Below are 24010 nucleotides of genomic sequence, written 5' to 3' on the forward strand. Positions count from 1 at the left end.
GTGCCAGCTGTTCCACATTTTCCAGCTGCCACTTCAGTTTGAAATGATGGACTGTCGTCCTCAAGTAAAAGAACTCTTTAGTCCGAGGTATGGAGGGCCGGCCGCTGTGCAAATACAGGGGCAGTGCCATTAGCCCCGCTGGTATTATTAGTTCCAAAAACACCTCGTGCCCTTCTTTTCCTCTCCTTCTCCTCCTCAATTACAGCTTTTCACAGCCCAGTACGTGCACTCTGCTGAACATTCAAGTGATTAACCCCCCACTCCCCTTTCTAAATGATTTTGTGCAGAACTTGGATGAGGCCGGCAGGCTGGTTAGCTAGCTTGCTTCTCTTTTCTTTCTTTCTTTCTTTCTTTCTTTCTTTCTTTCTTTCTTTCTTTCTTCCTTCCTTCCTTCCTTCCTTCCTTTCTTTCTTTCTTTCTTTCTTTCTTTCTTTCTTTTCCTGAAATATGTGTCTGGTGGAAATAACTTCTAGAAAAAGAGTTGCAGCTTGAGAGCATTGGGCATGGCTGGGGGAAGGGGAACTGTGCTCTGCCATCTGAAATAATCTCATTTTAGTCTATTTTAGGGGAAACCTTTCCTTCGTTCTCATGTCACAAGCTTGCACTGTTTGATGTCTTCACGAGTTATAGACTGAATTCTTCAAGAACTGGCCTAAAGTATTAATTTTGAGTATTTATGTAATTGCTCTGTAATTTGAATAGGTGCCTTATTGATTGATTCCTGTAATTATTTCATTTGGGTTTTAAATTAAAAATTAATAATAGTCTGACAGTTTCTTAATTACACGTGTCAAGATTATTTTGAAGCAGGAAAATGCTGTTTTAAAATAGTGAAATAACCTCAGAATCACTTCATTTTTCTAAGGCAGCGCAATAGAGGATATATTAAAGCAGTGGAGATTGGTTTTAACAATGTAAACTGTGCAGAGTATCTACAGAATTTGTTTATGTTAGGAAATATTGGCTTTAACAATCTGGTCCACGAGCTCTGTGGCCAGTTAGATTATAGTCAGACCTTAAAACAAACATGAAATAACATTTAAATTAGCTGAAATTGCATATTTATACAGAGCAGAGAGTTTATTTTACACTAAAAGCTATTTAATTAGAAACTCTCCGCCTAAGGGGAGATCCTTTCAGGGTACGTAATTCTTAAAGTCAGCCTAGGGAAGGCTGGGTTTAGCTGCATGAATAAGTTCAATGTGAGAGGTGTCTGCTGAAATTTCACACAGGCAGAAACACTTTAAAAGATATAGATTGCTTTATTGCTAATAGACTGGCAGGCTTAGCTCAGATGCCTACCAATTCCCTGTGCTTTTTACACACTCCTTGATTGAACTCCAGTGTCCTTACAGTTTTTATTGTATGTCTAATTTGCAAAGGAGAAAATTCAGCATTGATGAAAAATAACTCTGTCGCGTTATTTCATTGCTTACTTAATGAAAGCATTGTTAATTTAACAATTGGATTCCAAGGCCTAAAAGTTGGACTCTCCTTTGTTTTGAAGCCAGTGAAGTTTTCTTAATTACCTGCATGCTGCAAGAGTTACAGGCATCCTCTGGGCTCAGGCATTTAGAAGTGAGTCCCCCGTAAGGCATCCATCCTGCTTGCTGCATTCCCCTCCCCGATTTCTGAGGACAGTTTGGAAGCTTATGAAAGGAAACACTTTAATGCTCATTGTTGTGTGCACTCACTTATATGGAGACAGCAATGTTCTGAGAAAAATCAGTCTCGAAGACATGAGTCATTGAGTCATGAAATGTTCAGGAAAACCTTAGTAATGGAATGTTAATGCTTTTAGACGATAGTAGATTATCTTAAAAGTCAGACTTTTCTCCTTTCTGAAATTGTTGTAAATCCCTAGCTGAGGAGTTCTTTGAAGGAGGTTTTAGTTCTCCTGGCATTCATATTCTGAGGTTGGTCTGATTTGCTTTGGAAGATTCAAGGAATTTTCTGCCAACTTTTAGATCGAGAGGCAATCAAAGGCTGAAATGGCTACAGAACCAACACATACAAACACATTTGTTAAACAAAAGGTTCTCTAATAATGATTTCAGGTTGTCTTCTCATTAGAGCCAGGGAGAAGCTGCTGCTCTTCACCCCACATTGTCAGTTTTCTACATGGAAATTGATCTGTTCTACTTTCAAAGCAAATAGAGGCAGACAATAAACTGCAACAGGGCCCGGCGCTGCTGCAAACTTTCTCAAGTACTTTCCAGTGTATTTTTCATCTTTACTTTTATTTGATGGGCCTGTGAAATAGAGCTGTAGACTGGTGAAGACTTTAAATGAAATTTCACACTTTGATGATTTTTTTTTTAAACTTTGATATATTGACAGCAAAAGGAGCTGCAAAAGCTTTTATATAACTCGAGCAGCAACGCCAAGCAGCAGTCAAATGTCTCCATGCATTTGTGTTTAACTGCAGAAGAAAAACATGTCCATGGGCAGCAGAGGTTCTTATCAGCCCCCTAATCCCAGATCCCAGCAAACCTTGAGGGCATGCCTTAGATCTTGCTGAAGCCACTGTGGACTCTCACAGTTTGCAGATTAAGTATGCTATGTGTTCCTGGCTCCAGCAGTGGCGTTAGGAGCTTGCTAAGCTTCCTGTCTTAGTATCCCCTTTGCTTAAGTTTTTAGGGTCCATTGAAGGCTATGTTGTCTGAAATAAGTGGCACTTGTTAATTTAGAGACTGTTTACATATTTCATTCTCTCTTTAAAAATTGCCAAATTTATAACTTTTTTTTAAACTGAAAAGCTAATTATGTCTGGAAAAGGGGAGGAGAGCTGTTGGAGAGAAGCTGTCTGTGGAGTGTTTATGAGCTCATTTGTTTGGAAACTTTGTTGTCTGGATTGTTTTTACCACACTTTCCCTTTGCCTAACCCCTGAAAAGTAGACTTTTTCCATTTGAAATACCAAATGCACAGTAGTTTCCTACATATTCCTTAGCTGCCTCTGTGTGTGTGTGTGTGTGTGTGTGTGTGTCTCTGTGTGTGTGTGTGTGTCTGTGTGTCTGTGTGTGTGTGTGTGTGTGTCTGTGTGTGTGTGTGTGTGTTTCACCTGAAAGTGTTTTTTGTTCTGGTTGTGCATGTTTCAACCCGACAAAATGTCTCAGAAAATCTATGGCTTTCTAAAGTAGCTGAATGAAAAAGCCATTACATAGTTAATAAGGTGGCACTGGGACACTGAGGCCTCCTCCTGAAAGGCGATATTGTATTGAGTTCTATGTGTGCCTCTGTGGTATCTGTAAACTATATCCTCTTATATGGCATGCTAGCATTTTGTGTACGAGTCATAATTAAAAAAGAAAATACTTACATCATTGTCCAGCAACATGTCATATCATTCCCAAGAGAACCCAAGCCAATTTTGTGTTTAAAGGTTATTCAATGAATGAAATTGTGAAAGCCCATTTGTCAAAGTACTGCATGGTTTCTGTTCGTTTTCAAGCTCCAAATTCATTGTCTGCCCTAGCCCAGCCATTAGTCATCAGTGTATTAGTGCTGCCTTCAGGCCATGCTGCCCGGCACTTCTTCACACTATTACAGCTTTGAAAGTGTACTCTGTCGACTTGTAGAATTACTGCTCTGATTTCCGCTTGGCTGGTTTGAGGTAAGTCCCCTCCCTCCCTTCTAGCTGACTGTAATCCTTGCTTTCTTTCAAAGCTCCTTTCCAGTGATTTAGAAAACTTTCTTAAGGACCCTGTTGGCATCCTACCACAGTTTTGTTGTAGCATGCACTATACATTTAAATTGTACCTGAAGAAAATTGGATTGGTTGCAGGCCTGAAGCATGTAGAGGGGGGCTGCTTTGCTATGGAGGGGAAGGGTGCTACAGCAATAACTATTGGCATAGCACATTCGTGTACTTGTGTAATTTTTATGTCCTAGAATTAATTCAACAATGAGAGACAAGTATCATTCTTAAACCCCTGTTGAAATAAATTTAAAATATATAACATATTCACTTATTTTTAAAGCAGATTATTTTTGAAGATTCAATAAAATGCCTAACAAGAGTGTTTTATATTATATACTGCCATTAAAAAAAAAAGATGGAAAACTCATCAATTAGATAAAAGATAAGTTCAAATTTTATTAATGAAGGAATGAGGCAATTAAGCCTTGTTACTGATTACATTTTATGATTTTTTTAAAAGAGTAATTCACTCCAAAGATTTATTAGTGTGCAGAGAAACCTCATGCAGCAGCTTTGAATGACTGAGCTGTATGGAGACCTGGGCTCCACTGGCCAGACACATGGATCAGGCTGCACTACTGTAGGACAAGGCCTGCTGTTTGAACTGTGCAACGGAATTCCACACCAGTCTCATTGAGGGTGTCTGTAGCAGTTGATGCAGGCTAGACTGACCGTCTTGTATGTATAAAGGGTGAAGGCTGAGTCAGCTGGAGAATGTTGTTTGAATAAGAAAGTTTATAGAATAAGTGGCCCATGGGTAATTAATTCTTATAAAGTAGACCCTGCATCTGAAAATCCTTAAAATTTGAAAACCTGGCTTTAAAAGTTGCAATTAAGATTTAACTCTCAAAGCATTAAAAATGAGGAGGGTGAAATGAAGAGGATAGTGCTGCATGAAGACAAGCTGAGCATCTTTAGCATCTGTGGCCGATTTAATACCTAAATATCGGTTTCTCTTGTGTGATTTAATAGTCAGGTGGTGGCCTGGTGTGGTAGCTCATGCCTGTAGTCTTAACATTCAGAAGGCCGAGGCAGGAGGATTGTCACAAGTCTCAGACAAGCCTGGGCTTTATCATCAGTTCTAGGCTGCCTGGCCTATAATGTGAGAGAACCTGTTTCAAACCATAATATTCATAAACGCAGTATATCCCCCTAAGCTGTATTGTAAGGATAGAGGGTCATAGGCACTGTAAGTCATATACATTCTATGTGCATAGCATATTTTTTTTCTGCTGCTATGCAAACATGCTTAATTCTTTCAAATCTCAGTGAAGCACTCACACTTTTATGATATATGTGGATGTGGTGGGAAGACTGTTACAGAGCTTAATATTTATAGACTGATGGAGAAGGTCTGATCTAGTTTTTTTAGGGAGGGAAGGTCTGGATCCAGCTAATGCAGAGGAAGTTTAGGTGTCAGTTTGCTTCCACCGCTGCTGTGTCTCTAATGGCATCTGCTGTTCTCCATGCACAGGCCAGTCAGCGCACGGGAGGCTGCTGTGGGAAGAGCTGTGGGAAGCTCAGGAGTGGCATGGAGTGTTAGACCTCATACTCCCCTTAAATGTTGGTTTTAAAAGACCTCTGGCAGCTGAGCAGGCAGCTTGTGATCATTTCTCTTACATCAACACTAGAAAAGGCACAATAATGCCATTTTATGATTTTCAATGTAGTAACTATTCATGTTGAATAGTTCCCTTGGTGATTGATTTTTAAATATATAATTTTTTGAAAAGTTTAGATATAGCTAATTTATGAAAGCAAAGTTCACTGGATCCAGGCAGTTATTTCCCTAATAGGACATCTCCATTTTGGGATGTCTGACAAAACGCTGTCAAAATGTCTACAGTCGGAAGCATCACAGTCGTAAGGAAGGAAGATTGAAAATAATGAACTGCAGACCTGGGGCATCTCTTGGTTTTCCAGTGGGCAACCTAGACCGAGTTCAGTTTTCTTATTCACTGATGGGGTTTTCTGCTTTCTTGACCTTGTGGGAAGTAATCCTATAAAGGTGAAATAATTGTCTATGAAAAATACTGTAGTTAGACATTAGTAAAGATTTCATTAGGAACTTATGAAGTTGAGCTTCCTTTTCTGCAGAAAGCAAGGTAATGCAGACAGGAAGTGAAGGAAAGCCAAGAACTCCTGGGAATTGTCGGTGTGTCCCAGAGGTCGTGCATAACTAATTGATTTTAGGTTCAGAGAGATATTTTGAACAGAAGAAACCCTCAAGCACATTATAGACCTCTTAAGTTTCTCTTCCATGTGTGATTACAAGAAATGGACTAAATTCTTCACGTTTTCCTTATTGAACCTCAAGACAGTTTCTCACTTCCAAAACTGATCAAAAAGTTTTTAAAGCAGTATTAGCTTTGTTCTTTATGTTGGGGGGGCGGGCGGAGTTCTCTCTCTGTGAAGGAATTATTTTCTTTAGGAAATGGGTTATTTAATAGCTCCAGGAAGGTATAAATATTAAATAGGATTTTTTTCCTATTTAAAAGGAACATGGTTCCTCCCTCCATGAAGTAGCAGCTGATGTCCTAGTAGTAGGCTGGAAGAGAACGATCACTCTTCTGTGAGACATGCAGGGAAAGCCTGCCCCCAGAGTCCCTCTCAGAATCCCTGCTTCATTGTGGATTTTTGAAACATTAACATACGAGGGAGACCGTCCTGCTTAACAGTGTACAGGCAGGTGTGAATAAAAGCCTTATTCTCCTGCAGCAGCAGGTTCTTGAGCTACAGGGTGTGAGTTCTCACATTAGACCTGCTCTGAGTGCTGCTCTGAGTGCTGCTCTGAGTGCTGCTCTGAGTGCTGCTCTGAGTGCTGCTCTGAGTGCTGCTTATAGCCTTCAGGTGACTTTTCCTTCTGGTCTCCTAGGGCCTGTGGATGTTCTAATGTATGAGAAGCGGACCAGGTTATCATTAATCCAGCCGTCTGCTTAGTTGTCTTGAATCTTTAAATGCATTAAAACAAAACAAAACAAAACACCATCAGAGTTACTGCCAAGGTTCAGGTATCTTAACAGCAAAACCAAGCGGATTAAGGAAATAGATATTGGCAGTGTGCTGGTTGAAAAGGGCACTGCCAGTCTGACTGCAGCAGTTTCATCCCATCCTAGACTACGACTACAGCTCATTAATTCCTTCAGGAGAAATGCCACTTTAAACTTTGGTGTGGTTAGCACTGGTATTTTCTGAAAACTGTTAGTGTTCTGATTGTAAAGGAACCCTGAGTACCTACAGTTCGGAGATGTTGTCGCAGAGAACCAGGGGGGAGGCTGCTTTGTGCAGGTTTAGGATTGGGATATTAGCCCAGAAACTTAGGATACCCAAGATACAAGGTACAATTTTCAAAACACGGGAAACTCAAGAAGAACAAAGACCAAAGTGTGGACACTTTGCCCCTTCTTAGAACTGGGAACAAAACACCCATGGAAGGAGTTACAGAGACAAAGTTTGGAGCTGAGATGAAAGGATAGACCATTTAGAAACTGCCATATCTGGGGATCCATCCCATAATCAACTTCCAAACGCTGACACCATTGCATACACTAGCAAGATTTTGCTGAAAGGACCCAGATATAGCTGTCTCTTGTGAGACTATGCCGGGGCCTGGCAAACACAGAAGTGGATGCTCACAGTCAGCTATTGGATGGATCACAGGGAGCTAGAGAAAGTACCCAAGGAGCTAAAGAGATCTGCAACCCTATAGGTGGAACAACAATATGAACTAACCAGAACCCCCTGGAGCTCGTGTCTCTAGTGGCATATGTATCAAAAGATGGCCTTGTTAGCCATCAGTGGAAAGAGAGGCCCATTGGTCATGCAAACTTTATATGCCTCAGTACAGGGGAACGCCAGGGCCAAGAAGTGGGAGTGTGTGGGTGGGGGAGTGGGTGGGGGAGCGGGTGGGGGACTTTTGGGATAGCATTGGAAATGTAAATGAAATAAATACCTAATTAAAAAAAAAAAGAAAAAAAAAGAATTGGGATTAAAAAAAGAGAATTCTTTACTATTACAGGAAGCGTCTGTGGTGGCTAAGGCCCTCATGGAGGGCTTTCTGAGAGACAGTGAGGCCATATGCCTGCCTTGACCGTTCCCAGCACCTGCATCTATTTATGGCAGCCTGGGAAGGGGGCCAACTTGATAGACAGTAGACATTTTTGTGAATGAACATATTTGTTTTCCTGCAGAATTTTCAACTGTTCCGCAGTGTTTTATAATATTGCAATGCTTGTGCATGCACACACACACACACACACACACACACACACACACACACACACACACACACCCCTATTTGAATTTGGCTAGTTCAGACTACATAGATGCAACAAACAATCCTCCTTCCCACTGACTGTTGGACATTTTTCTGTATTACCTATAGAGAGAGTTTGCAAGTTCCCAAGAATATTCCTGGAGAGCAGGAAAGCTAATCTGACCCAGGTTGGTAAGGGATACCTACCTGCATGTGTTGAGCTGCTGGACCATGGCTTGAGAACCTTCATTAGCAGCTCTAGAAGACAAGGCTGCAGTGGTTCAGAGGTGGAGCCTCTAGGGATGCAGCTTCTGAGATGGACAGGGTGCATGCACCTTGGATGGCCAAAACCTCAAGTTGCCAGCAGGGCACCGAAGAACAGTGAATGAGCAGGAATTAAGGCCCAGTGGTTGGAGGTGTGAGGTTGTTCCATTCTGAGGTGTCAGGACAAGAAACCACCCCCCACCCCCCTCAATAAAATAGCTTTCAGACTAAATGGGCTGCAGCAACCAGAGCCTGTCCCTTCGTAAATGGGACATCTGTGTGAAAGTGCTTTGAAAACATAGCATTCCCTCACCTCCAAAATTCTTCATTTTTGTCAATGTTACCTCCAACCCTGTCACTTTCAGAGTGAATATCTGCTACAAGTGTTTTCCCTGGTAGCTTCAGAAAACTTTTTTTAGTCAGTTTCAGGGGAGGTTGACGAAGGTTCACACTTGGAATTTAGAAAGAAAAGATGTACCTTTAAGGCAAATTGCTAGGAGAGGGAGTAGATGTTTAAAAAAAAATGGTCTGAAATTAATTGTGCTCTGGACTTTGGCCTCTGGGAAGTTACTAGAGGTTTGGAATAGTTGAATGAAAAAAGATTTGGTTGTTTTGCCTCCAGGAAGTAGCTTTTATCCTTCTTTTTTTTTTTTACCTGTGGAACTGAAGCCCTCAGGAGGCAAATACTAGTTGCAGGCAGCTGATTTGCCTGTAACCTTTTTGCTAGGATTCATACTTAGGTCCCCACCCTCACCCTAAAAAACGAAAGAAAGGAAGAAAGAAAGAATGAAAGAGAGAAAAGAAAAGCAGAAAAAAAGCCAAGTGGTTTTATCCTGCATGCAGTGTCCCAGTGGTGAAAGACTGAAGGGGACAGGCTGGAATTGTCAACAGGAAAGTGTCTCCGGAGGAAAGTCTTCATTTCATTCATGTCTGAAAAATAGTAGCATGTGTCCTACAGAGAAAAGTATTTGGAATAAAGTGGAATTACTTCCTCCCCTTAATTCGTACAGTCTAAATGCTATATATACTTTATTGCTTAAGGTTGTCTATATAGCTTCAGCTTGCCACGGTTTAGCATTCCAGCCAGGGTCAACTCTGGTCTGTGTTTCCAAATCCCTTAATGTCCTATGAAAAAGCCACCCCGAAGGGAGAAACAGTCACCATTTCAACAGTTACATAGGGTGTGGGCATCTATGGTGTTAAAGCGTTTTCTTTGTGACAAGGATAAAATTGTGTTTTTATCAGTAAAATAAGCTGATATAACTCACCATGCTATACAGGAAGCAGATGTCTGCCTTGGCAAGTTGCCATTTTATAGCCCTGGACTGAGCATTGACTACACTTAAATAATTAGTTGCTAATTAATGAGATCCAAAAATAAGTTGTCAAAATAGAAGAAGGGGGTAGACTTTTTAAGTTACCAAAGGCCTAGTTTTTTTAAAAAAATCTATTTCAAATAGGGGTAGGAATTAGTATTTTCTAAGATCATTAATTAGTAGCTTTCAGGTGGTGCCTCTTGGCACTTGTGTCTTTCTCTATTGTGATGATTTCTGGGAGGGTGAGTTGCTTTGTTAAAATGTTGCCTTAAGGGGTACCCAAAAACTGCATAAAATTCAGTTTTACCAAGGAACTAAGTGACTTGTTGGTTCTTACCGGGAACCTTCTTTCTTGATGGGGTGCTGTCTGGTTCCTTTGTGTGTTATATTAGTATACTGCCCCAGCTCAGCTAATAACACCGTGTATCAGTTTTGAAGGGGAAGATTGTGGTATCTGAATTTGGTGCTTTGATTAAGGATTCCTGATACAATTTTTAGCTTTTGCAGAACTGACCAGTTTTCAATGGAACATTTAGCATAGAAGAAGATGTATGTAGCTAGCTCAGGGATGTTTCAAATTCAAGCCACAGCAGAGTTAGAAGTCCCGAGGACCCTGGCGTGAACCTTTGTTTACCCAGTAAGCATTTGTCTTTGTATTAGTGGTTGAGAAGATAGACGTCCACTCCTCATGAGGCTTCCAGTCTAGCAGGGAGATGTATGTTCAACGAAGACTTCTTAAACACAGTTCTTTATCATTACAGTTGGAGATGGGATAGGTTCTGTGGGTTGTGAATTCAGTGTTCAGGAATACACTTTATTCATTCTATACTTACGAATATAATTGAGTCCTCTCATGGATACATACATAGTGACGAACAAATATAAATGTGTAGAGCAGTTATTTGGAAGCTGCAGTGACCTTGACAGTTAGTGCTTCTTCAAATACAGGCTCTTAGGTGTTACCGTCCATGACAGATGCATTGTGTCAGAAGTAGAACTGGAAAATCAGATCTCTTAGCAAGCACATAGCAATCTGGGTAGTAATGGCTATTCAGGGAAACTCTTTGGGAGTAGGGGTGATATAGATTGGGTCAATCATTCTTACGATATGCTTGGTTTTTGTTTTGATTTTGGAGACAGTGTGTCACAGTCTAGCTTTTTGGTGGCCTGGAACTCTGTAGACTAGGCTGACCTGGAACTCACAGGAACTCTCCTGCTTCTGCCTCCTGAGTGCTGGAATTGAAGTTGGGCGCCACCCCCAACCCACCTCCAGCCTTGTGATATACTTTAAAAATGAAGTTTAAAGCTGGGTTCAAGTTGAGGAAGGAGTATTGAGAGTTTGAGGCCAGGCTGGGCTGTGTGTAGCAAGGCCTTACCTTAAACAGTAAAATCAACCATTCTGAGGTTTGTGTATGTATGTATGTATGTATGTATGTATGTATGTATGTATGTATGTATGTATGTTACTGTTAATGTTACTATGCATGTGGAGTTCAGAATGACTTGGGGAAGTTGATTACATCGTATAGGTTCCAGGAATCAAAATCAGGTTGTCAGGCTTCACACGTTTTTCTTAGAGACACAAGCAACTATGGAAAAGTTCTCTTTAGGGGTTTTTATTCAGGCTCATGGAGGAGTTTTGGACGGTCTGTGATCCCTTGGGAATTAAGTGTTTCTGGGGTAAAGATTTTTTGTTTCTTCTCAAAAAGCAGAGGGCTTCTGTTGTCGCCTCTAAACTGAGAGGGAGTCCAGGTTGGCCAAGGTTGTGCTGGACAGCTCCTGGGGCAGCTTTAGGTAGGCTGTGAGTGCTGTCCAACCCCTTGCTGTTTTTGTTCTTGTTTTTCATTGTGTTCTCTGAATATGCTTCTCAATTCAGAGTGGGTCTTACAGTTGTTAAGTATGTCTTGTTTCTTTTTATTCTCCAAAACACTGTGGTTTAGAGTGAATGGCAATAGACACTCTAGGAAAAGATGGAAGTCAGGAAATAGCCAGTGCCCTAGTGTTTTATGTGTAGACTTTGGCTCTGAAACCATAACTGAAAGGCTTGACTTCTTGGTCAAGGGGCATCTGGTGTACATAAAGAGCGTGAGTTAAAGCTGACTAAACATACATGCTCTGGCTTTTGCACTTTGGCCAGTTAAACAGCTTCTTGTTTTATTTCACTAATCACTGTTTTGATTGAACATTGTGGCATCTGCTACATGTAGAAAAATAAGCCAATCAGCAGACAGATGAAGCACCTACCTTGGGAGTTGCAGCCTAGAGAGCTGGAAGAAAACATGCCCGAGAGTGGACTTTTCATCTTTGTCTCCTTTGTAGGGATGAGTATTCTATAAGGGAAGGATGCGCTAGTGCGAAGATTGATGAATAAGATTAGTCGGGGCTATTGTCCCATGAGTGGAGCTGGTGAAGGACAGGTGACCTGAATGTGCCTGTAGTTGAGTCTTCATGTCTGTGAGTGATCCCAGTCTTTGTTAGCCTCACTTTTTGTCCGGCTTTTGTGGTGGAATGGAGGGCTATTGTCTTATTACCTTTGTTTAGGAAATTAACCCAAATGAATTAGTGTTTTCCTTTTCAAAAAACGTAAAGAACACAGTTTGTCTGGATGCTTTGAGGTTAAGATGTTCAAGGCAATCCAGTGCCTTATGGAAGTAGAAATCCTAGTCTACTGAGTTATTGGGGGGCTGTGGGTAGGCTTGCCACTTGGTTTTTAAGATGTCTAATTAGTAATTACAAACTTTCTTCTGACTTAGAAGTTCTCTTAGTGTTCCTTCCTATAAAGTTGACCACCCAAAGGGAAATGAACAGAAATAGCTTAAAGAATAATGTGGCACTTGGGTTTTATACTGTAGATAATTGAAAATTGAAGTATTTAGAATTTATTATTTCTCAACCTGTGTGTCCAACCCTTTTAGCACACCTCTATCTCTGAAAGTTTTTATATTAGGATTCATAACAGTAGCATAATTACAGTTATGAAGTAGCAACAAAAATAATTTTATGGTTGGGGGGGTCATCACAACATAATGGACTGTATTAAAGGGTCTCAGCATTAGGAAGGTTCGGAACCACTGACTTAGATAATTTGATAACAAGTGATCAGAAGGAAACTTGTACATGACGAGCTGTTCTGTTTTCCTGTGCAGATAGCAAAGGCTGGGGTTACTTAAGGGACGTGAAAACTCAGCTCCATGGGACTTTGACGGGCTCCTTAATTTAGTTACGAAATGTTTTTTTCCAGAAAACCCTTTGGGGAAATGTCCATTCAGGTTTTGCTAAACCTTTAGGTTCTCCTCAGGTAGAAGATATAGAAGACTTTTGGGTAAAGGTTTCTTCTGCCATTTTGGGAATTTGATGGCACTGTGGTGTTTTATAGGGATTCCTTTGAGAAACAAGCTGAAGTAATGAGAAGACATTATGGAGGCCCAGGCCCACAGCTCTACGGCGACTGAGAGGAAGAAAGCTGAAAATTCCATTGGGAAATGTCCCACGAGAACAGATGTCAGCGAGAAGGCCGTGGCCTCTAGTACCACTTCCAATGGTGAGTGGCCCCACAACTCCCAGCAGCTAAGCTGCTGTCACTGCTGTGTTCTCTGCATCCCCTGAACTGAACATCCATGCGTGGACCAGTGATTCTCTAAGAGAGGTTCACATGGGACAGAGGATGGTGTATAGGGTGGGCAGACTTTAGTCATCTCTATCTTGACATCCAAGCTGCTTGTTTTCTTCAGTCTACTTTGAGATATAAATTGGGATAGGTTAGGTTATTTATAAAAAGAAGTTCCTGTTTTGGCATTTTGAAAATCATCTTGATTTTAAAATGCTTTGCATTTCACATGGAAAATCTATAGTAGTCAAAATAATGTAGACATTTTTGATTTGTGGCAGGATTTCTCCCACCCCAAATTTAAAGTTGTCTACTGGAAAGGATTTTAAAAACTTAACATCTGAAGTTTTAAGTCCATCTTAAGTCCATAAACTTCATTGTTGGTTTTGTAAATTTAATTAGTTGAATTGATTTCAGAGATAGCACAGAATCAACGTTTTTTACACTTTAAGCAAAGTATTGAGAGGTATTTTAATTCAAGCATAGAGCACTCCAGCCTCCCTCAACCGGGAAAACCAGGCTGAAGGTTTGTGGCGACCTTCTCTTCCATTCCAGGTTTTCCCACTAGGTAGGCCATCCATGTCTTTGTTTTGTAGATTTCAGGCATGCCTCCTTGCTCTGGAGTTTTCTAGATTTCAGGCATGTCTCCTTGCTTTGAGTTTTGTAGATTTCAGGCATGCCTCCTTGCTCTGGAGTTTGTGTTTATAGATTTCAGGCGTGCCTCCTTGCTCTGGGTTCTACTCCACTTTTCTGTGTACCCTTAGGAAGAATAAGTTGTCTGAGTTAAAAAATGGATTCACTTTACCGGAATGTGTGTAAAAATTTGTCTGTATTGCTCCCCTTTTTGTGGCATTTAAACCCAAGCTTACTTAACCCAGTCTGAATATTTGTGTCTTGTTTTCAGGTATTATAAAAAGCATATTCTATTTCAAATACATGCTATCTTGAATTCCTTGTTTTTCTGGAGTTTATAAATATTAGGCTAACTTATCATTTTGTAAGTAGGAACAGTATGTAAAGTGCTAGTTATTTGGTGCTTTTAATACTAATTTTATAAGAATAAGCACTTTATATGTGTTAAGCTTCACAAAAACACCAATGTTGTTGTGTAGAGCCATATATGTGGGTGTTTCCTAGCACAAAGCCAGTGCAGGTTGGTTGAGGATGCTTTTGCACCATGTGGACTGTTAGAAGCCACTGTCCTGTAAATCCCAGCAGAGGGTCTTCAGTGGTCTTTGTGGGAAGATGCTGTTGCCTCTGTGGATCTTGCTTCCACACTGAGACACATACTCTGGGGCTTCTCCGTTGCTCCTCAGCTTGGCATCAGTCAGTCTCTGACCACAGGTTCTCCTCATAACCATGTTGAGGGGGACTGGAACATTACTAACCTGAACCCAGTGGTGACTTGGGGGCCTGGAGGCCTGGGCCAAAAGCTAGCCAGAGAAAGGACAGTCTTAAAGCTAGTTCTGCACTTGGCATAATCATAGGCCTGTTTGCTAAGCTACTCACACTCTTGCCTTCCTAACCTGATCAGCCCTTGAGGCCCACAGCCTGTCCAAACGTGCACGAGTCCTGTCTCGTATGGACATAAATACTCACTAGTCATGCTTGCAGGGCATATGTCTGAATGAGATCTGTCTCAGAGTAGCTTTTCAGAATTCCTGATCTAAAGAATTCATTCCTTTTCATCTGGGGACAATAGGAAACTCGATGAAACAAAACAAAACAAAAAAATTGTTATATTTTTTCTAAAACTGGATTTCCACCTAATAGACTGACTCCAGGAAAATAAGCAAATGCGTTTAGAACACAATACACAGTGCAAAAGAAAGGCCAGTGAAGGCAAGCATGACACCTGTTTGGAATCCCTGCATTTGGGAGGAGGCTGAGGCAGGAGAATTACGAGTTTGAGGTCTGCTTGGGCTATGTGGTGACAAACAGAGGAGTGTCCTGTTTCCTTTGTTTATGTGAATGCTAATAATTACAGTGATCTTTTCAGAGTTCTGCGGTTTTCATCTAACTAGGTTGGAATCTTTTTACTGTACCATGGTTGTGGGTAAGGGTTGATGGTTGGGATCACAGTCTCCATACTGCTCGCTCCCTTCTTGCCTGCTTCAAGCTCTGCCTTGCTGTTATTCACATCAGTGTATGGACTTTCGTCCTGTGCTGCTTGGGTTAGAGCTTTTGGTAGGGAGCCTTGCAAAGATTGGTGCTCTGTGTGTGTTGACCTGTGGTGGAAATTATTGTGGTTGCTGTTTGTGCACTCCTCAGTTGTCTATTCACCTACTCCTTTCTCTACAGTTTAGAAGTGCCTGAATACCTACACTGAAGTCATTCACAAAAATTGGAGTCATTAAGATACCACAATAGGGGGCACAGTGATCGTACCTAATTCCAGAGGTTATGCTTGCCTTAAGACTGCTCTGATATTGAGTTTGTAACTAGACAGTTAAAAGATTTAGCTCAGATATCAGGATGTATGAACCAAATGAATATAAAGTATATTTTAGATTCTACCCATTTTGTGATTAAAAGTAAGTAAATAGAAAAGTTTTGTTATTGGTGAAGCTGTTGGTTGACTTAATTAACCTTCCCAGTCATTATGTGGTATAATTTGTTCTTGATTGTGAACATCCCAGCCAAACCACGCACATTCCACTGCGTGTTCTTACAGGTCTGTTTTCTTGCTTTTCTCAATTGAGTATCTGCTCCTAGAGTTTTGTTTAAACAAACATAGAGACACAGCCAAAATATATGGTTCAAAAATCTTGAAGAACATGGTAAATAAACATTTGCTACATGAGATTGAAATTTAAAATAACATGAGTGAAAAGTTGTGCTCTAAATCTTGTGTCGGGGGAAAGAAACCAAGTCAAATTAGATTTGTGTAGCTTTTCAGGATCCACACGTGTAAGCAGAGCCTTCAGTGATCTCTGCACAGAACCACATTATGTGCATAGTTTCCTGTGTGCACACTTCAGCTTTAAGCAGTTCGTGCTTTTCGTGAGATGGAAGTGACACAGGCAATGGTATTTAGCCTTCTGAATGTTTTTTAAGTGCAATTGTGGCTTAAGAGATTATTCTTGACATCTAACAGGATAGCTTTCATATATAAATGTGCATTTAGAGATATTAGGCCTCACATTGGCTTGAGGGTGTCCAAGTCTGTTAATAAGGTAAGCTCTTGGTAAATGCTTTAATGCTCTCTGTTTTTGCATGATTCATTACTTCCTAAGCTACACATTGTATTTTCTAAGTAATGAGTTTTAAATCTGCATTTCTTTTGCTCTCCGTGTTTTAATTAACCTATAAAACTTCTCTGTATGACTTGAATATTTAATTTAAAATGTTTTGCCTCATTTTTGGCCCATGAGTTTTTCGTTTTTTTTTTTAATAGTCCCTTGATAACCTATCCCTTGTATTTTCTGCTACTTTGCTTCAAGAAAACATGGTAGCACCCACCCTGAATTTCAGTACTCGGGAGGCAGAGGCAGGCACATCTTTGTGCGTTAGAAAGCAGCCGGGCCTATATAATGAGTTTCAGGCCAGCCAGGTTACATAGTAAGACCTTGTCTCAAGAAGGAGGGTGTCAAACTTATTAGAAGGGATCCAGGCTCTGGTTTTGAGTTTGTCTTAATAAGTGAGATATTTTATAAGTTGATAAAAAGCAGAAATTCACCCAATGGTGATGAGGTGGGAAACAGAAGCTGATAGATTAATTGATGGGGCATACTCTGTGCTTTTGTTTCTTTTGTTTGTCTTTTGCTTAAAAGTCTTTGGGATTTATGCTTTCAAACTCTGCAGCACATAGGCATTAATGCACGTGATGTCCGTTGGACTTATGACTAGTATTGAGATGACTTGTACTTATGTTGAAAGCTTGAAATACATTGTTGCTCTCCGCCATACCTTCTTGTCACTTTAAAGCTCTCTCAGTGTGAGAGTCTGCATATGTGTAGGTAGCTGATTTACCCCAGATAGACCTTAGATTTTTGAGTTTTTAGATTTCTTTACCTTTCTTCGCTTCCCACATCACATTTTTGGCACATGTAAAGTGGATAGGAGGGACTCTCAGGTACTTTTCATTTTACGTTATAGGGTTCTTCTGAGCACACGCAGGCTTTGGATCACAAAGTTTGGGTTGAGTTTTTGTGATGCCAAGTGCTAGTTGTGTGAGTGGGTGATTCATCTCTTAGTGTCTGGGTTTCCTCATCTCCTTAGCATGGTAATAGTTACATTGACTTTTCAAGGACTTATCTGGAGTAGTTCTCTCATTCCACCATGTTGGCTCCAGGGATTAAACTCATTTCATCAGTCCTGGCAGCAGGAGCCTTTATCCTCTGGTCCCCCTCACTTGCCCCCGTTTTCAGAAGAGAGGGAAAATGTTTGGCATAGGTAATGATGAACTCAGTGGATCCAAGAAGATTTGTAAATCACAAATCTAACCAAGCCTGCTCATCTTGAGGAAGGATGGATAAAAGAACAAAGTAACAAAGGAGCAAAGCTTTTTGCCCTCTTTCCGAAAGTCCCCTAACTCAGAAAGGAGTACAGATAATGGTTCTGTGAGAACATAGTTTAAAGAAGATTCATGTAGATTTCTTAACTCTTGAAACCTGGCTATTCTTCCTACGCGTTGCATTGGAAGTAGCTTGCGTGTGTTCACCCCTCCTCATTGTTTGCAGGGGTGAGACACCCCTCTCTGAATGCCATGCCAGCTTGCACTGTGGCTTGCACCGTATTAATGACATTCTATTTATTCTACTTGAAGAACTTTTTCTTTAAACCTAACTAAATGGTGACGAGTAATCTTCTCATAGCAACTCCGTCTTGGGCTCCAAGACTACTTATCCCTGAGCTACTCTGCTTTCCATATTAGTTAGCTATACTGTCCAGGCTGGAAGCCTTGCTGTCACCCTCTGACCCCCTTCCAGGCCCCTGATCCTGCTAGATTTCCCTCTGCTCAATCACCCATTTCCCTGCAACCCACTACACTACACTACGTCCCTTCCATCCTTACTGTCCCATGCCATGACGGTTCAGAGTGGCCTTCTGTCCACTCCCTTGGACTTCTCATGCTCTGCATGCTCCTGTTGGATGAGCAGTGTTGTGATTCTTGCTGTGAAGTCCCTGTTCTGTAATCGTCAGTGACTCATAGGGTGAAGTGACTACAGGATGAAGCTCAGGGCCATTGACTTAATGTGTAGCTATCTTCTAAAATCTGACAGCAGCCTGACTCTGATCTGCTCATTGATTAAGTGCAAGGGCTTCTTGCTTTGTTCATGTAGTTCTCCACAGACCACGAGTTCTGCTGATATCACCAGGTGTTGGCTGTCAGTGTGCAAGTGTGTGTTCTCAGTTTCACCATGCATTTTTTTATCCTCTTGGAAACTGCATAATAACTTTAATATTTTAATTTCTTCACTAATTATATCTTAATTAATAAACTTTGTATGTTAGAATGGTTTTAGGCTCATTGAAACCTTGAGCAGAAGGCTCCTTCCCTTCCTCTCCTTACTAATATTTTGCATTATGTGTTGTCAGAAATAATGAATTAACTAAAATCTGTAGTTTGCATTGGGGTTCCCAAGATCATGAGCGTGGGAGGGGATCACAAGTGACTGAGAGGTTTCAATCCTGAGTGCTTGCAGGAAAGATAATATACTTAGCCATAAAAAGGAGGTTTTGATAAATGCATACAATGTATCCACCATTGCAGTACCTGTAGAATAGTATCACTATCCTAAAACTCCCATGTTCTATGTGTGTATCCTTCCTCCATCTCTTTAACACTTTTAAGTTTTCATTCAACTTTGGTAAAATAGTGCCTCATTTATCTGCCTTACCCTCCTCCATAGCTTGCCTCAGTGCAGTGTTGATGGCCAAGACAACCTTATCATATGGAGATTAGACTAGGAAGTCATTTCCTAGGCCTTCCAGACGTGCAGAGAAGAGACAGGGGGCATGTACGTGAGGACACTTAATAGTGATAATTACCTTAAAGCCAAAGTTTAAACTTTAGCCTTGCTGGAAAAATGTCATGTGATCTTGGGCTAGGGCTACATACCTTCTGACTGCCACTGTGGGTACGTAAATATTTCACTGGTAGTGATTCACTAGGTTTAATTTGGCAGGATTTAATTCACTGATAAATTTTATCTCCATCCTTTCAATGTAGTAATGAAGTAATGTAGTGTCATTTGTTAGTAATCTAGCAATGGATAGATTTTAATCTGATTTTGAGAATCAGCCAGTACTTTCTGCATTCATTCCAGATATGTGGCCACAAGGTCTAAACTAGCAGGCCAGTGGATAGTGGCAACCAAGGTCAGAGAATGCCTTTTTAAGTTGCTGTTACTGATGCTGCTCAATAGTTAGTGAATGAAATGCTCATTCGTAAATCCTCAGTGAGAATCTCAGATAGAATCTAATTTTGTACTGAGATCGTACAGTAAGAACAAGTGCTCCCAATATTGAATCTCAGTCGTAAATTTCTTCTAAAAAAAGAAAAGAAAAGCAACATGTAGACAATCGGATTGATTGAGAGCAGATAACACCACCATCTTGCCTAGTTCTGGCACCCTTGTAGAATAAAGAGCATGACTTGTGTCTGCTCTCGGAAAGTCCCTGGGTCGCCTGTGACTGCTGTGATCAAGTGGTGTGAGCATTTCATAATCCAGAAACACACTGGTCAGAATCAGAAACAGCCACCAAACAGTGGAAGCTCAAGGGGGCAGGAGGCCACTTGTGGGAGACGTCCCTCTGGGAGGTGGCTAGTGACCTCCTACCTCCCAGTAGTCTGACCCTGCACCCAGGCAGGGGTGGTTCCATTTCCTAGAAGCTCGCAGGAGGCAGGCTGGTGCTACACAACCACAGTATGTACCCAGATGCACTTCCAACACACCTGCTTCTGCTTACCCGTCTTCCCTCTATTCTTATGTGGTAAAAATAACTCCTCGTGGTGATCATTTCTGTGACTTTGGACAGATGCAGGTAGTTTAACCATGACCATGGTCAAGGCAGAGTAGTGTCCCCTCTTTTAAATTTGAACACATATTTGGACTTTAAAGTTAGCTTCCTAGTTAATGCATTGGTGGAGTCACTGGCAGTGCTAGGAAGGGTAGAAACTGTTCTTGGAGATTATCTTTTACATTTTTTTATAGAGCCTGTCTTCTAGGCCTGTGTGTAAAGTTTATTCTTCCTATTTTTTTTTTTTTTTTTTACATTTAGTTCTTACAGACCTAAGAAGTTATTGAAAACTGTTACAAAACACACTACCTAGGTTCTGTGAGCTTGATTCTTTTTTTTTTTTTTTTTTGAGAATACAGACAAGGTGTATTTTGGACTAATTTAAAATTGCATTTTATGTTGAAAACTACTGGTAGCCATATTGATAAGGACTTTTTGTAGTTGTTTTTGATACTGTGAGTTATTTGCACGAGAAAATTAGAATCTTAATATTTAGCACAGCTACAACCCAGAGGAATAAAATAGAGAAGTCTTTGCTAAGTCAGAAGACTAATCTGTCCCCCCTCCTTCTTCCTGCCCCCACCACTCCTTTATTTCTGGAAGCTTCTTCTTTTTTTCCTTTGCTTTTATAGATAGGACTTCATCTCAGGTAGGTAGATTTTGATATAAAGTTATCCCTTAGCCTGCAATTTTTTCCCTCTCCTGCATCCCCCCTGTCTTTGGCTTTTTCCTCTTCTTGGTTTCTCTCTTCTTTCTTCTTTTTCCCCTTCAGCTGTAGAAAGTTGAGTTCCATCCTAATTATGAAATCTTCGGAGACCATTCCCACATGGTTCTGTAAATGGTAGCTCCATCCCTGTTCTTTTCATCTCTCTCAGCTCTCCAGCTTGACAGCTGAAAAGGTCTGACTGTGCCACACAATGGTTTGATTGGTTTCTCTGGGGGAGACTTTCCCCTGCCTCATCATCCGCCAGGCAGGTGGACCAGAAAGTCTCTTGATTCTTTTGTTGCCTCTCAAAGTCCGAGGTCTTTGACTGAATAAATCCGCCGTCATGGGATAATTTGCTAAAAGGAGACTGTGAGATGCCAGAGAAAAGCCTCCTGACTTGGGTGCTGCATTAATGAAATAACGGAGCCTTGGAGTTTGCAATTGAAAAATCACTAGGAATGCAATGGGTGGAGATGGGCCTCTTTTATTTCCCATAATAAACTTTGAATTCTACCAATGAAAGCATGCCTATTGTTTCGCAGGCCTGCGGGCCTAAGTGTGTGTGCATTTGTACCCATGTTTAAGAGGGCAGCCCTGCCCGACTTTGTCGGGGTGCTGTGTCTACTTAGTCACTAGATTATTACTAGTGGATAGAAAGAATTCCATGTGACAGAGCTAAGGCTGAGTTAACACAGGACGAAAAGTAATTTACAGATAGGCTGTCCCCAGCCATCTTTGTAGCTCCTGATAAGGTTTCATTTCAGAATGGATAGGCGACATTTCCACTTACGGGCCCATTCTGCGACATCTGTGATAACAGCTTCTGGATCCTAATTGAAATTGGTTTCAAAATGGATTTTCACTTTTCTCTGTCGTTGGAAAATATTGAATGGACTCAGAGCTGCCACAGAGAACCCTAGACCTTGGAAAATGGAGCAGGAAGCTAGGCTCATCTTTCATAACAGTGGTGATGATATGACAGTTTTGTTATCGGTCTTATTAATGAAATCATTGATCACTGATGAGGGAGTTAATAAACTACATCCCACTAGCATCTCTGAAGCTCAATTAGACTGCATTACAAACAAGGGTGGGAGAGGAACAAACATCAGTGGGCTCCACGGACGAAGGAGCAGTTAGTTTTCATCTCCTCAGTAAGCATTTTGGATGAGGGCATTCAGATAGCAGCTCAAGTAGAGAGCGTTGTATAAACCAACACTGTATCTAAGACTTTTCTTTTTGACTCATAGAGAATTATTAAACAATTCATTAAGTAAAAAAATTGAGATAGAACAAAATTGATTTGAAAAAATAGTACTGTTTTCCTGAAATAAAATATTTAAGTAGACATGGAAGTTCTTATTATATAACGAGTGCTTTGAGATGGGAAAAATGGCAAAACACGTTTCCCCAGGACACCTCCTCCACAGAAGAGCTTGAGGGATGGTCCTCCGTAGGTTAAGACGATGAAGCTCAAGGGTTCATAACCTAGGCTCTTTGAAAGAAAAGTGGCTTATCACCTCTTCCTCTCTGAAAACGTTCTGAGAGTCCTAGTCAGAGGGAATTAGGCTTGGCTTTAATGAGCGCGCTCTATTGTTTGGGGTTGGGCAGCCCTGGAATGTCCTCTCCCCCTGTCCCGAAGGAGGGGAGGGGATGCTGGTGATTTCTTAGGTTTCACAGTGGGTTTCACTCCTAGGTGTTTCTCCTTTCTCTGTGCCAGCAAGGATCAATGCAGCCCATCCCAGCTTGAAAGAGGATCTGTGATCAAAGGCATCAATGATGTCACTGATCTCCAGTGATTGATTAGGACCAGAAGTTCCAGAGACTTCGGCATTTTCTGAGAATTTCAAATTCACTTGTGTCTACAACTAGGCTTACTTGGGATTATTAGCATTTAACCAGCAAAATTGTTAAAGTGGACCACGCTGCTACACCTGTGGCCCTGCCAGTGTGCTTAAGCCTATGGAAACGATGACCACATTTTATAAGCATCATTTTTTAAATTATACCGTTAATAAATAGTATGTCTGTGAATTGGTGCAAGGAACTTGGAATTCTGTGTGCAATTGGAAGCCATTTGGGAATGAAGACCTTGTCTCTAAACCAGTTTAGTTGTATATAGATAGGTGCACGTTAAGATTTAAATGTTTTATTGATTTTGAAATTTAAGTATTTCATATGCAGAATTTAAAGTCCTCTGAGTTATTTTTGTGGGAACTGCCTAACATTTCCCCTTTGCCTTTTGAGAGGTTAGCTTCTTTCTTTGTGTGACTATATCTTTACAAGTAAAACTAGACGCATTTGATGCTGAGAGGAGCCCTGTACAGTGTGGGAGGGAGCATGGGGTGAGAGAGAGGTCTCAGTGGAACTGCTCACAACTGCACTGTAGTCACTGGCTTAGCTCTACCTACAGCAGAGACTGAAAGGGTAGGGGAAGGGGCTATTTTGGAAAGCACTGAGCCCTAAGAAAGAAGAGGGAAATGAGAATGGAGAATGTTCACTATTATTTCTGCTGCCTTCCATGGTTGGTTGTAGGTTGTCAAGGATTTTTGGTACATGCTTGCTTATAACAAAGTTTTTTTTTTTGTTTGTTTGGTTTTTTTGTTTTGTTTTGTTTTGTTTTGTTTTAAATCAGAAAACTTTTAGTTCTGAACCGGGTTGAAAAGTGTGTTTTGTGTGTGAGGAGAACAGAGAGTGAAAATGAGCATGGGAGAGAAAATGATGTGCCCCTTAGATCTGAACCTGCTATGCTTCCGTGAGCCTCCTTTTGGTGGCATAGCTTTTACTCAACCAGCGGTGATAAAATCCTGGGTTTAGATCTTTGCCTATACATCAAAAGAACATTTTAGGAATAGAACAGTGGCATAAAGTAGTGGGACTTTCAACAATGTAAAATACTTCCTGGTAAAATAGGTCTGTACTCTTCAGTTAAAGATGTCTTCCAAGCATCCAGGAACCAGAAGATAGATCGTGGCCCATTTCATATTAAGTTTAAAGCCAAATCTCACTAAAAATCAAAAACAAAAACCAAATAATCCCAAACTAATATGCCTAGGATTGTTTTCAAATCCTGGCACATTTTAGAACAGTAGAAAATTGGTTTCCTGGGGCTGCAGCAATGGCTCAGCATTAAGAGCACTCACTGCTCTTGTAGAGGACTCGTTAGGTTCCTGAGGTACACATGTGGTGGCTCAC

At 40.9% G+C, this 24010-nt stretch overlaps 1 protein-coding gene across 2 annotated transcripts in view; it reads left to right on the plus strand.

Moving 5' to 3' along the window:
• The window catches only part of Gli3 (GLI-Kruppel family member GLI3), a 266304-nt gene that overhangs the window by 1365 nt on the left and 240929 nt on the right, over nucleotides 1–24010 (plus strand). For both annotated transcript variants that reach the window (NM_008130.3, XM_006516552.3), the window contains exon 2: nucleotides 12913–13077. In NM_008130.3, the coding sequence (NP_032156.2) occupies nucleotides 12954–13077 (124 nt within the window). In that variant the 5' untranslated portion in view covers nucleotides 12913–12953. The remainder of the gene's footprint in view (nucleotides 1–12912; nucleotides 13078–24010) is intronic.

This window comes from Mus musculus, chromosome 13, assembly GCF_000001635.26.
Source record: "Mus musculus strain C57BL/6J chromosome 13, GRCm38.p6 C57BL/6J".
In the NCBI taxonomy this organism is placed as follows: Eukaryota; Metazoa; Chordata; class Mammalia; order Rodentia; family Muridae; genus Mus; species Mus musculus.